General features: G+C 39.3%; 1 protein-coding gene across 1 annotated transcript in view; it reads right to left on the minus strand.

The window, feature by feature from the left end:
- Nucleotides 1-14424, minus strand: part of LOC129729929 (uncharacterized) — a 133456-nt gene that overhangs the window by 77231 nt on the left and 41801 nt on the right. Inside the window, exon 2 of the mRNA XM_055688850.1 lies at nucleotides 8740-9228. Within this exon, the coding sequence (XP_055544825.1) occupies nucleotides 8740-8794 (55 nt within the window). The 5' untranslated portion in view covers nucleotides 8795-9228. The remainder of the gene's footprint in view (nucleotides 1-8739; nucleotides 9229-14424) is intronic.

Below are 14424 nucleotides of genomic sequence, written 5' to 3' on the forward strand. Positions count from 1 at the left end.
GCAGTTTTGTTCTGGCTAATTAGAGATGGAGGGCGAACGTTGGCAGCATGCTCTTTTTTGCCTCACACGTGTTTGAAACTGATATTATAGTTGATCAAAATGATACAATGCTGAGATATCGGAGCGGACATGAAGATGGGAATAATGAATGCTGGATTTATTATCACGAACATGACCGATTTGGATCAGATGATCTGAATAAAAACCACTATGATAGCATAATCGAATGCAACAGCATTCAAGAGTGGAGAACTAGAGTGGAGAACTTGAGCTCAATCAATCAGATCCATCAGAGGCGAAAAACTGAATTGTTTTTTCTTTGAAGATACTCCTGATGCACATGTTCTAGCCATAAGACATCAGTATCGAGACAACTCAATGCTCCCATTGGGTCTTCAAGCGAAAGTACTTCGGTATGAGTGTGATATTTTCCTAGATCGCAATCCCGAAAGCATAATCGATAATGCTGTTCCAGTCTTGCTCAATACAATGGATATAAATACCTGGAAATACATTTTAGCGGCAAATAATATACTGGGAGAAAAAATAATCGAATTGACTCCCCCAATATCAAGAACGGCGTTTGCAAAGGAAATCCGAATCTGTTATGACGAAACAGTTGGCAAAGTGGAAAGCATAGTGCGCACCAGATAAAGACTCAACAACCAAGAGTTTAGAACAGAAGTAAATAACACAATGGAGAATGAGAGATCTCAATATAGGAAACAAGATAAAGGAAACCCAGAGAAGAACAACGTATTCAGAATTGCATCATGGAATGTTAGATGTTGTTGCAGAGTGGACAAAAGGAACGCAATTGATAAAATATTGGAGGAACATAATGTACAAATAGCTTTGTTACAAGAAGTGAACACTGAATGTACTAGTATCAAAACGGACAACTTTCGTTGGCAGGTCGTGAAAGCACTGGGTAACAAGCAGAGGGGTTTAGCCATCCTAACGAGGAAATTTGGAGGGGTTTACATTAGTAATATAGACAGAACATCTAACAACATAATGAAAGTTGGACTGTCAATTGGGATTGGAGAACAGCGATTTCAATTCACTTTGATTAATGTACATGCACCTAATACGGGAATCGCGAAATTTTACGCAGATCTAGGACACACATTGATGTTATGCGAAAACAAGAAGGATGTTTTGGTATGCGGTGATTTCAATTCGCAATTAGGAGTCATGGACCTAAGTCCAGATGAAGGTGAACTAATCGGAAAATATGCAGGGTACGACAAAGCGAACGATAATGGAGTGCAAATGTAATTTTTCATGCGTACACATAAATTAGCAGCCAGGAACACGATGGCACACGATTCTTTGCGAAAAACTTGGTGTAGTCAGACAAAGTCGTCTCAGATTGATCATATACTGAATAATGTTAACTCAAGTATATTCCTGAAGAAAATGCGCGGATACGCGATTGAGGAGGTTCAAACCGATCATAAACTTATTACGTTTCGAATACAAGTCAGAGATGAATCAGCAACTAACTACGCTAAGGGCCAGAAAAGGCCTGAAAAGAAAATGATCCCAAATTAAGCTCAGAATCGCCGAAAACTCCTTCTAAAGGCCAAAAAAGGCCTAATAAGAAAATGAAATGAACACAAAAAATAATCCCAAATTAAGCTCAGAATCGCCGAAAACGCCTCCTGAGAGCCAGAAAAGGCCTATAAAGAAAAAGATCCCACTTTAAGCTCAGAATCGCCGAAAACGCCTTCTAAAGGCCAGAAAAGGCCTAAAAAATGATCCCAAATTAAGCTCAGAATCGCCGAAAACGCCTCCTAAGGGCCAGAAAAGGCCTAAAAAGAAAATGATCCCAAATTGAGCTCAGAATCGCTGAAAACGCCTTCTAAAGGCCAGAAAAGGCCTAAAAAAGTAATGATCCCAAAGCTCAGAAACGCCGAAGACGCCTCCTAAGGGCCAGAAAAGGCCTAAAAAAAATGATCGGAATTTAAGCTCAGAATCGCCAAAAACGCCTTCTAAAGGCCAAAAAAGGCCTAAAAAGAAAATAAATCCCAAATTAAGCTCAGAATCGCCGAAAACGCCTTCTAAAGGCCAGAAAGGGCCTAAAAAGAAAATAAATCCCAAATTAAGCTCAGAATCGCCGTAAACGCCTTCTTAAGGCCAGAAAAGGCCTAAAAAGGAAGTGATCCCAACTTAAGCTCAGAATCACCGAAAACGCCTTCCTAAGGCCAGAAAAGGCTAAAAAAAAATTGAGCTCATAATCATCGGAAACGCCTTTAAAGGCCAGAAAAGGCCTAAAAAAATGGTCCCAACTTAAGCTCAGAATAGCTGAAAAAGCCTTCTAAAGGCCAGAAAAGGCCATAAAAGAAAATGATCCCAAATTAGGCTCAGAATCGCAGAAAACGCCTTTTAAAGACCAGAAAAGGCCGAAAAAGAAAATGATCCCAACTTAAGCTCAGAATGGCCGAAAACACCTTCTAAGGGCCAAAAAAAGGCCTAAGAAGAAAATAATCCCAAATTGAGATCAGAATCGCCGAAAACGCCTTCTAAAGGCCAGAAAAGGCCCAAAAAGAAAATGATCCCAAATTAAGCTCAGAATCGTCGGAAACGCCTTCTTAAGGCCCAAAAAGAAAATGATCCCAAATTGAGCTCAGAATCGCCGAAAACGCCTTCTAAAGGCCAAAGAGGCCTAAATAGAAAATAAATCCCAAATTAAGCTCAGAATCGCCGTAAACGCCTTCTAAAGGCCAAAACAGGCCTAAAAAGAAAATAAATCCCAAATTAAGCTCAGAATCGCCGAAAACGCCTTCTTAAGGCCAGAAAAGGCCTAAAAAGAAGATGATCTCATATCAAGCTCAGAATCGCTGAAAACGCCTTCCTAAGGCCAGAAAAGGCTCAAAAGAAAATTGAGCTCATAATCATCGAAAACGCCTTTAAAGGCCAGAAAAGGCCTAAAAAAATGATCCCAACTTAAGCTCAGAATCGCTGAAAAAGCCTTCTAAAGGCCAGAAAGGGCCATAAAAGAAAATGATCCCAAATTGAACTTAGAATCGCCGAAAACGCCTTTTAAAAGCCAGAAAAGGCCGAAAAAGAAAATGATCCCAACTTAAGCTCAGAATGACCGAAGACGCCTTCTAAGGGCCAAAAAAAGGCCAAAAAAAATAATCCCAAATTGAGATCAGAATCGCCGAAAACGCCTTCTAAAGGCCAGGAAGGCCCAAAAAGAAAGTGATCCCAAATTAAGCTCAGAATCGTCGAAAACGCCTTCTAAAGGCCAAAAAAGAAAATGACCCCAAATTAACCTTAGAATCGCCGGCAACGCCTTCTAAAGGCCAGCAAGGGCCTAAAAAGAAAATAATCCCAAATTGAACTCAGAATCGCCGTAAACGCCTTCTAAAGGACAGAAAAGGCTTTAAAAGAAAATGATCCCACTTTAAGCTCATAATCGCCAAAAACGCCTTCTAAAGGCCAGAAAAGCCATAATAAGAAAATGATCCCAAATTGAACTCAGAATCGTCGAAAATGCCTTCTTAAGGCCAGAAAAGGCCAAATAAGAAAATGATCCAAAATTCACCTCAGAATCGCCGAAAACGCCTTCTAAAGGCCAGAAAAGGCCTAAAAAGAAAATAATTCTAAATTCACCTTGGAATCGCCGAAAACGCCTTTTAAAGGCCAGAAAAGGCCTAAAAAGAAAAAAATCCCAAATTAAAATCAGAATCGCCGAAAACGCCTTCTAAAGGCCAGAAAAGGCCCAAAAAGAAAATGATCCCAAACTGAGCTCAGAATCGTCGAAAACGCCCTCTAAAGGCCAGAAAAGGCCTAAAGAGAAAATGATCCCAAATTAACCTCAGAATCGCCGGAAACGCTTTCTAAAGGCCAGAAAAGGCCTAGAAGAAAATAATCCCAAATTAAGCTCAGAATCGCCGTAAACGCCTTCTAAAGGCCAGAAAAGGCTTTAAAAGAAAATGATCCCAAATTAAGCCCATAATCGCCAAAAACGCCTTCTAAAGGCCAAAAAAGAAAATTATCCCAAATTGAACTCAGAATCGACGAAAACGCGTTCTTAAGGCCAAAAAAGAATATGATCCCAAATTCACCTCAGAATCGCCGAAAACGCTTTCTAAAGGCCAGAAAAGGCCTAAAAAGAAAATAATCCCATATTAAGCTCAGAATCGCCGAAAACGCCTTCTGAAGGCCAGAAAAAGCTTTAAAAGAAAATGATCCCAACTTAAGTTCAGAATCGCAGAAAACGCCTTCTAAAGGCCAGAAAAGGCCTAAGAAGAAAATGATCCCAAATTAAGCTCAAAATCGCCGAAAACGCTTGCTCAAGACCAGAAAAGGCCTCAAAGGAAAATGATCTCAAATTAAGCTCAAAATCGCCGAAAACGCCTTCTAAAAGCTAGAAAAAGCCAAAAAAAGAAAATGATCCCAAATTAAGCTCAGAATCGCCGAAGACGCCTTCTAAAAGCCAGAAAAAGCCAAAAACGAAAATTATCCCAACTTAAGCTCAGAATCGCCGAAAACGCCCTCTAGAAGCCAGAAAAGGCCTAAAAAGAACATGATCCCAAATTAGGCTCAGAATCGCCGAAAACACCTTTAAAGGCCAGAAGAGGCCTTTAAAAAATGATCCTAAATTAAACTCAGAATCGCCGAAAACGGCTTCTTAAGGCCAGAAAAGGCCTAAAAAGAACATGATCCCATATTTGGCTCAGAATCGCCGAAAACGCATTTTAAAAGCCTAAAGAGAAAATGATCCCAAATTGAGCTCAGAATCACCGAAAAGTGCTTCTAAAGGCCAGAATAGAAAATGATCACAAATTGAGCTCAGAATCGCTGAAAAGTGCTCCTAAAGGCCAGAAAAAGCTAAAATAGAAAATTGAGCTCAGAATCGCTGAAAACTGTTCCCAAAGGCCAGAAAAGGCCAAAAAAGAAATAATCCAAAATTGAGCTCAGAATCACCGAAGAGTGCTTTTAAAAAAGAAAAGCCCGAAAAGGCCAAGTAGAAAATGATCCCAAATTAGGTTCAGAATTGCCAAAAAATGCTTCCAAAGGCCAGATAAGGCCGAAATAGAAAATGATCCAAAATTAAGCTCAGAATCGCTGAAAGGCTAGAGAAGGTCGAAATATAAAATAATCTCAAATTAAGCTCAGAATGGCCGAAAAGTGCTTTTGAAGGCAAGAAAAGGTCAAAAAAGGAAATGATTCCAAATTAAGCTCAGAATAATCGAAAAACCCTTCTAAAGGCCAAATGTTACCCGCTAAAAATGCGAAGTGTGGAATTCCTTCTTCCCTTCTTCGATGGATGAAACATGCATTTGTATGCAATCCAGTATATATACATTTTTCATCATGGGGTTTTTAAAACAGCCCACCCCAAAGTGTCATCGACTATGGGATTCCCCTCGATAAACACATTGTCGATCTCCACATCCTTGGCAGCGATTTTCACGCAACACTTTCTTGTGAAGAACTCGGAGCTAGCAATCGCGTTTGCTTCAAGTTATTTACCATTTACCTATTTCAATGATCGACTTCTTCATGAGCCGGAAAAAAGTGAAAAAAACAACGTAGGAACCTTACGAGTATATGGGTAAGTTTTCACCCGTACTTCCCACACATGTGGTACTGGGTTTGGTAAAAGGGAGGACACAAGGAGAAGGAAGGGAGAGCTGATGAGGTATATTTCAATATCTTTCCCATTTGTTCCAGCATCCAGGAATAGCATAACTCCCATGGTGTCTTTTTTTTTGCGTGAGCGTTTTACTCTACCGCTAACTAAAGGTAAGCAATCAAATATGAAAGGTAGCAAATTAAAGGTTACTGAATGAAAAAACAGTTTGGTCAAATACAACGAGTAAATAAAAAAATGTCAGTTGGAATCAGACGGGTGAAAAATGGAACACAATACTTAACGAAAAAAATCTTCTATACGTCAGCAAACTATCGATTAGCTTACGCTCGGCTGTACGCTTTCGAGTCTACAAGTCAGTTTTCTTGTCTATTTCCCAGCTGAATAACTGACTATTAGGCTGTCTCAAAAAAAAATCGATGTTGAAAAAGTCAAGGTGCTCAGCCCTAAATTGAAAGATAATGTTATTTATGGCATTTTTGTAGAACATTTCGACTTTCTAAAAAATTGTTTTCAGGTTGCCCAAACGTGATTTATGAAAAAATTACTTTTTTCAGTTACAAACCCACTCTTTTGCAAACATCACAAAATAGTGAATTTTTCTCATAATTTTCAGATAAAACCCTTCAAAACACATATAAAAAATTTTTTTGATCTAGAACTGAAATTTTTACTGCAAAGCGGGATTCAAGACGAAAATTTACATGTAAAAAGATCCTTGATATCTTATCGGGGGGCTGAGATATTGGCGTTTTACATGTGATGGAAAACTATGCATATTGTCAAAAATACCACTCAAGCTCAATATCTCCATTGCGCAGTGTTTTATTTTGCCGTTTGTGCGTATAATTTCATAATAGTGATTCAAATGATGTTTATAGCCATAAGGTATGTTCGGAGGAGTTTCAGGATATTTAAAAATGCAGAAAGATGGGTGATAAGTCCACCTATGAGTGAGATAAAAAATTTACTTTTCAATCAGAATAAGATAGACGCATGGTGTCTTCGACAAAGTTTTAGGTTATATTAAAACAAGAAAGTTCACCGAAGACATCATGTTTCCATCTCTTATTTATTACGAGCAACATTGAGTTTTCAAATAGAAGGCACTAAAAATTCCAATTTCCGTTTCAACTTTTTTCGCAAATTTTTTCGAATTTTTAAACCTTCTACTAAGTTATCAGCCATCTAAAAATGCATTTGTTTTCTGAACATTATTATTTTTTATCTCTCAAAATAAAACAGTTATTTAACATATTTGTTAAAATGCATAATTTTCCATCACATATAAAATGCCAATATCTCAGCTCCCCGATAAGATATCAAGTATCTCTTTGCATGTAAACTTTCGTCGTAAATCCCGCTTTGCAATGAAAGTTTCAGTTCTTGATCAAAATTTTTTTTTATTTGTGTTTTGTAGGGTTTTATCTAAAAATTATTAGAAAAATTAATTTTTTTGTAATGTTCAATGGGCTCTGCCCAAGTAACAAAACTGGTTTTATCAAAGTTTCATAGCGCTGTTTTGGCTGTATTAGGCGCTATAAAACTTTGATAAAACCCATATTGTTACTAGGGTGGGAGTCAAAAAACTGAATGCAATGCTGAACTGAATCATGCAAAATGTTCAAAAACAACTCCACAAAAATAAAAATATATGTAGAAAAATTTAGGAATCGAACAGAACGGAAACAAGTGCAAAATAGTGGATTTGTAGCTGAAAAAAGTCATTTTTTCATAAATCACGTTTGGGCAACCTAAAAACAATTTTTTAGAAAGTCGAAATGTTCTACAAAAATGCTATAAATAACATTATCTTTCAATTTAGGGCTGAGCACCTTGACTTTTTCAACATCGATTTTTTTTGGGACACCCTACTGACTATACACCTGTAACTGTTAAATAAGCAATGTGGATTAAAATAAAATTAAAACTATTTCCATTTTTTTTGCCTTCTTGTATGTGACACGAATTACAAGTCTAAAATTCGGAATTTATTTTGAGAAAACTCTGGCTTGGAATGCTCTCCATTTCGATGCCCAAATCCCTGTTTGTCTGTTCTGATGTGACTTAAGGCAGTAACTTGGGTCCTCTTCTATTTTCGCTATTTAAAGACGATGCAAGCATACCTTGGAGATCGTTGTTGTTCTGTTTATGCCGAAAAGTTCTACTGAATTTCTCTGCCTAAATATACCCAAGTGTTCCAAGTACTCCTTCTGCGAAGCCGATTTTCTAAGATTGATATTGGGTCGACAAGAATATACCTTTAGCGAACTGACTCAATCAATTTACAATTTGTTAAAATGACATTTCACGAATTTGAAATGAGGCTGCCGTATTCATGTTAAAAACACAACTGTGTTACCATTAGGTGTAATATGTTTGTGTCAGAGTTTTCCAATCAAATATACTGTAATGTTTTCCAACTAATCGCTGAACAAAACAGGCAACTGACTTGATTAGATTGGACTTATCTGGTTCAGATATTGATCACAAACCGTACCCAATTCCAAACAACCAGAACAAATTTAAATTTCAGAAAACCGGTTTCCACCTTCGCAATACACAGGTCCAAAATACCCAACAATCCCCGGCAAATGCCGGTGGCAGATTCAATCCGACCCCACTCACACCCATCGTGCGAAAAAAGCCAGCCGCCTATAGTTTTCCCCCTTCTCCAGCCTCGGGGATATAAATTACTATCCCCGAAAACTATAACCTCAATTACGACGCCTCGCTTCGGTTGGCTGCGCGAGAAAGGCTACGTACAAACAAGATTCCGGCGTGAACTATTCGGTCCGTCATGTCTGTCGATTTGATCCTCACGGAAGCTCCCGAGCGGAAGGCAGTTTGGGTGAAAATGTAATCAGCAGAAACTTACACTTGTTGTGTGTCTGTCTGTCTGTTGAGTCAGCCCGCTGAACAAATTTGCCGAAGGGGGCTTCTCGACTTTATATTTATCTAACGTTGGCAGTAGCGGCAAAACGACCAACTTTACGGCAGAGCTAACGGTTCGCCACGTCCCGCTCACATAATTAACCGATTTGTAAATTAATTTTCCTTCCCCGCTGGTGGACTGGCGAAAATTTCTAAATCCTTTGACACATGTGGGGGGAGAAAGTAAAACTTACCTTTCATCACCACAAGCTGGAGCACATAAATCCAAGCGTTGGCCTTGATTAGCATTTTCGGGCCGTCCCTGGTCACCTTTTCTTCTCTCCGGCCCCTTTTGCGTTTGTGCTGCTCTACTGTTCGATCCGTTTACGCGGGTCCCGCGATCACACCCGAGCAGCCCCTCGGTCAGCAACGTCAACCGCGTGAAACATCCTTTTCCGGCGGGGTTGCTTCACTTTCATTTCCGCCGCCCCTCAGGTCTCGCAAAACAGAAGCAGTTTTTTTTCGTTTCACTTTTTTTTCAAACTCACAGCTTGCTGTGGTAAAACACCGGAACGCACATTTTGCCGCCTGCTATATGCCTCTATCCGGCGGGGGGAATTTGACGATTTTCACACAACCCACTCACACTGGCACACAAACACAAACACAAACACAAACACTCCCACTCCCACACAAAAGCGGTGTCCGTTTTTCGCTTCAACGGCAGGGTTTGCTGGTGGGACCTAGAGAGCAGACAAAAAGAGGCAAAATGGAACTCGTTTAGTTAACCGGTTTTCGCTGGAATTGGTATAAATATGTTTACGTATGTAAGAATAATGTTTACCATCTTGCGCTCTCATATATTGTGTGTGCGAAAAACAAACCCCAAAGTACAAGGCCGAAAACGGCACGAATCGATATATCGAATACATGTAGAGTAATTTCATGCAATATGGCGGTTTTGATTAAGCATGAAATGAACCCCAGCAGGTTATTTCTTATGACACTTACACTGAAACCGTGCCGACACTGCTTGCCTTCACGCTGTGAAGTTTTCCCGAGGCCAACCGGTTGATTTAAAAATTTAGAGTCCCGGCTTGTGTCCGATGTCTGACAGGGAGATAATTTTTAATTTTCCAATTTGTGGTACACTTAGCAAAAAGCCTAAGTTTTGGGTTCATATTATAATACAATTCGATAATCAAAACAAATAGCATTCACCGTGAACCCTTCGAACGAACCCCAGCCGGCTCCCTTGGGGAACATTCCGGATGCCGGAGATTAATTTTCAAACAAACTACATGACCTGCTTATCTGACAGTTCTGCAAGAAACCACCAAAGACGCCGGCAGTGAAGTCATAAATAAACCCAAGTCTCGCTGTAAGCGCAAAGCCACATCACTGCCATCGATAAATTTGCCTTTGCTAAACAAGATACGTTAACCAGGTCGGTTATCGAAAACCGAAAATCGCTTCGAACGACATTTTCTCCGTACAAGTCGTCGATATCAGCACATGAAGCACATGCTGCTGCTGCTGCCTCTGTTTTGTGTTGGCTGGGAAGGCCATTCGTTATTCGTCGTCAGTGGCTCCGACCGTTCCGGTCGTAGAGCTAGTAAAGCATCGAACTTTCATCTTCTGTTTGCCCATACACCCGGAAAATACGCCCGACTGGAACAGGCAACAGGCATCGTACTGCTGGCTTGCTGTTTCTGGATTCCAAGCTCCGTGCGACCCTAATTTCGAGTGCATGATTTGCCACCGTAATCGAGCCGACTTCATACCTGACAGCTTCACATACATACATACTGGATGAAGAGTGGAGGTGGCAAGTCTTGCAGATTGGCCTGCCTTTAATCGTGCTTTTATTAGTTCTTGTCGCCCTTATCGAGATTGTACACAATTTTCTCTTTGCCTGCCAGCCCTCGGGCCACGCTTCGTAGTTGAGCCTTGGTACGGAGCCAGCCTGGAGTGAAGTTATAAGTGGAATGATGGCGAACGGTTTTCAGTGGATGGTTTACCGATGCATCGGTGCTAATTATGTGGCAATGGGAGTTTTGGAGAACTTTGTTGACATTTTCGATCTGTTTTGACAAATTTTTACTAAATAAGCATTTTTGATATCTTATTCATAAGTGATGGTTTGACGTTTTCAACCGTTTTGAACAACATCAGTGCCTTATTAAGCATTGTTATTTTTAAATCTTTTCTGGGTTCGTTGAGCATTCTATGGCGATTGTGAATTTTGGTTCGCACAGAACCTTTGTTGCCCAGTGGTTTTGTATTTGGTATCTTTTACTCGGTATATTCTTTACGTTTTTTACACCATTGGAAAGTTTTATGTTCTTCTGATTCTGGTTGATTTCTATGCTCTTCTTTAATCTTGTACCTACTGGAGTATAGTCATGATTTTCTCATCACATTTTTGACATACTAAATTGATGTTGTATGTTTTCATTCCTGTTTGGTTCCTGAAGTGATTGTACTTTTTTCATGTTTTTTTGTGTTTTCGAAACTTTTTTTCGGCGAACACTAAAATTATCACTACCTGTGCTTTTTTCATCGGTATTTTTCGTGAAACTTTGACCGCCTTGAGGCACGTGTACCCGATGTCCGATCGAGCTGAAATTTGCCATAGGGACTATTCGAGAAGACGAAACTTTTGAGCCCTACCGCTAAATATTCGAAAAATCGATTTTTATTGGCACTCTATTGGACACTCAATGCTTGCTTTCCCTAGATCGATCGACAGAATTGTATACCTGTTTAACCGGACCCAAAGAGTGCCTTTTGAGGCCATATAAGAATCATGCTTTACTCAAACCAATCATTTTACTAGCAAATGGCGACTAGGATGGCCCTAACAAAGTAGTAGCGGGTCAACTGTACAAGCCGCGGAATTTTCTTTAGTAAAAAGTTGCCTTTGTGCGGTAGCGGCAGCCAAAGATACCCAAATACCAGCTTTTATGAGAATTGTCGGATACGGGATGAGAGTAATAGGCCGTGAATCAACCCCCAGTTTATTTAAAACAATTTTTGTGTTTTTTTCTGTTTTTTTCCTGCTTTAAAAAATAAACCATTCGGTTGAATATTCTGAATTCCTTGCCTGCTTGTCTTGTTCTGAACTCGTTTGGATAATTTTGTACTATGTCTTGTCAAAGTATTTTCGAGTGTACGAACTTAATTTGGTATCATTTTCAGTTGACCTTTTCTTGTCTTACGAGCACTTTTTGGTGAGTCGAATTTTGATGTAATAAATATTTATTTCAAGAAATTTTCGACATTTTGGATTTAAGGATATCAAAACTTTGGAATTTTAGGAAAGTATCGTCAACCGGGGTGAGATTGGGACAGTGGGAGTGAGATTGAGTCATCCAACCCGTGACTTGTCAGCCATTTATTCCGGATCAGGAGACTAGTCTTTCTTGGTTGAGTATTCTAAGAAACTTATTCAAGAAAAATTGGTCTTGTGATCGCCATAGGATGGTTGAAAAACGTTGAGTTTGTATGGCACAATCCCACCTCGACCTACGGTACGAAAAAAATCTATTCCACTTTTATTGCTTTGTGTGTCTTTTGCATAATGTATTTAATTTTTGTTTTGTGTATTTGAGTATCGGTTTTGTCTTGTCAATTGTTTTTTTGTCAATTTGAGTATCGGTATCAAGATTTTTGCTCTCTGCCAATGACCTTTTGTGTTTCTCATTCCTTTGCTACTCTTGTTGTGTAGTGTTTTTGTCTTTTTTTGCGTTTTTTGCAAAATAGTTGAAATATCATTTCTTCACATTTAATTTGTTTGACTTTCTTTTTTTCTTTTATTATGGTACTTCTTAGCGCGTTGAGATATTGTATACATATTTTCAACTTTTTCATACTTTTTTTTGCCTTGTACTGGCTTTAAAGCTTGTTTGTTACATAAGTTTAAGCTTTTTCGTGACTTTTACGCTTTTTTGTATATTTTAAATATTTGAATGTGCCCTTGTTTAAGCCCTTTCTGCTTAATTAATTTTTCAACAGTTTTGAAGTAGAATACTCTCTCAGGAAGTTCGGCTACATAGGGATGTGAAATGAAAATCTAAATCCGAAAAAAATTAAAAATATGTCCAATTTCGAAAGCTAATAAATCGGTTAGTATTCGATGGATTTCCTTCGTTCTTGCAGCAATAGATTGGAAAATCTTCTAAGATTCTTCCCAAATGCAGATAATTGTAATTTTATTTTTCAAACTATTGAACTATTGAAAATAGTCAAGCCTTGTCAAAACAAAACCTTCGGCCTCTGGTTGGTCGTTATATGATTGCTTCCCAAGCATGATCGACAGAACCATAGACCTTGCCATTTGAAATGTGCTATTTGGCCTATATAAGAGCCTTTTTCACCCGAAGTCGCTCATTATAATTCTAGACTGCAACAACAGCAGTCCTCCCTTAGCAGCAGCAGTAGCAGTGCAGCGGACAACGGCCACAGCTGTGGTATGGCAACGGATAGCGGAGCGCGTCTCAGCATCGATAGCAGGACCAGGTGATGCAGGGCAGCGGATACCAATGGCAACGGAAGCGTCCACTACGGTGGCAACGGGGATAGTGCAGCGGTTGACGTTGGTCTCAGCATCAATATAAGCAGGGCCAGCTGATGCAGTGTGGCATTTTAGTGAAATGCTGTCTCTGAGCGATAGCAGGCACACTAGCAAATGCATCCAATGAAAAGAACGTTCTGGAAAGCTTTTCAGTGTTTATTTCCCCCCAAGGAATACTTTATTTGCACTGCCAGTGATAACGCGAAGATTTGATCGGCATCTTATCAGACATTGAATTAAACAACAAATTGTCCTTTTCAGGATGAAATAAAAACCTAATTGAAGAGTTAATATTTTCTTTTAAATAAATTTACACTTTTAAGAAATTTGGAACAGATATATATTTGGTTTCATCTCCGTGTCTCAGAACGTACTGAATTATCTTTTCCTTCAGTCATGAGCACAACATCCGAAAAGCTTTCATTATCAGCATAAAAAAATTGTCGCATAATTAAAATTCAAAAATTATCAAGTCCAAATCATGACAAGCATCTATATTACTGAGAATGGTCAATCTTTGTTGAAGCGCGAAATTTGACTGATCTGATTAGTCGTTAATATGATTACTTCCCAAGCATGGTCGACAGAATCATAGACCTTGCCATTTTAAATTTGCTATTCGTCTGTATAAGAGTAAGGATGGGAAATATCGACTGAAACGGCTATCGATAGTTATCGATGATTTCTTACTACTATCGATAGGTTTTCATCCCTATATAAGAGCCTGTTTCAGTCGAAGCCGCTCATAAGGGACGAATGACCGTTTAGGGTTAAAGTCCCTTCTAAAGAAATCTCGCGTAATTTTTCAAAATGACCTATCTAACATTGAGAGACTCTCTTTGTTTACTTTCTCTTTAACTATGTTATTTTTTCCATATTTCATAACACTCAATGCATAATAAGCAAGACAGTATTACAATCTCTCGATTGAGGGGGAAAAGGTGGGAAAATATTTTTAATGACAACATAATTAACGAAACAAAGTGTGAGAGGAGAGAATCTCTCATTGTTACTTGGGTCCTTTTGAAAAATTACGCGAAAAATAAATCAATCAAAAAAAAGAAGCCGCTCATAACAGTCTAGACAGCGACAACAGCAGTCTTCCCCTCGCAGCAGCAGTAACAGTGCAGTGGATACCAGGCGGATAGCGGCCACAGCTGTGGCATGACAATGGATAGTGCACTAGTTGCAGCGAATCTCAGCATCGGTAACAGCTGGGCCAGCTGATGCAGGGACAGCGGTTACCAATAGCAGCGTATAGCGGCCAAAACATTAGCATGGCTACGAATAGCGTAGCAGTTGCAGCGGGTTTAGCATCGATAGCAGCTGATGCAGTGAGGCACTTCAGTGAAATGCAGTCTCT

The sequence above is a fragment of the Wyeomyia smithii genome, chromosome 1 (genome assembly GCF_029784165.1).
Source record: "Wyeomyia smithii strain HCP4-BCI-WySm-NY-G18 chromosome 1, ASM2978416v1, whole genome shotgun sequence".
Classification (NCBI taxonomy): Eukaryota; Metazoa; Arthropoda; class Insecta; order Diptera; family Culicidae; genus Wyeomyia; species Wyeomyia smithii.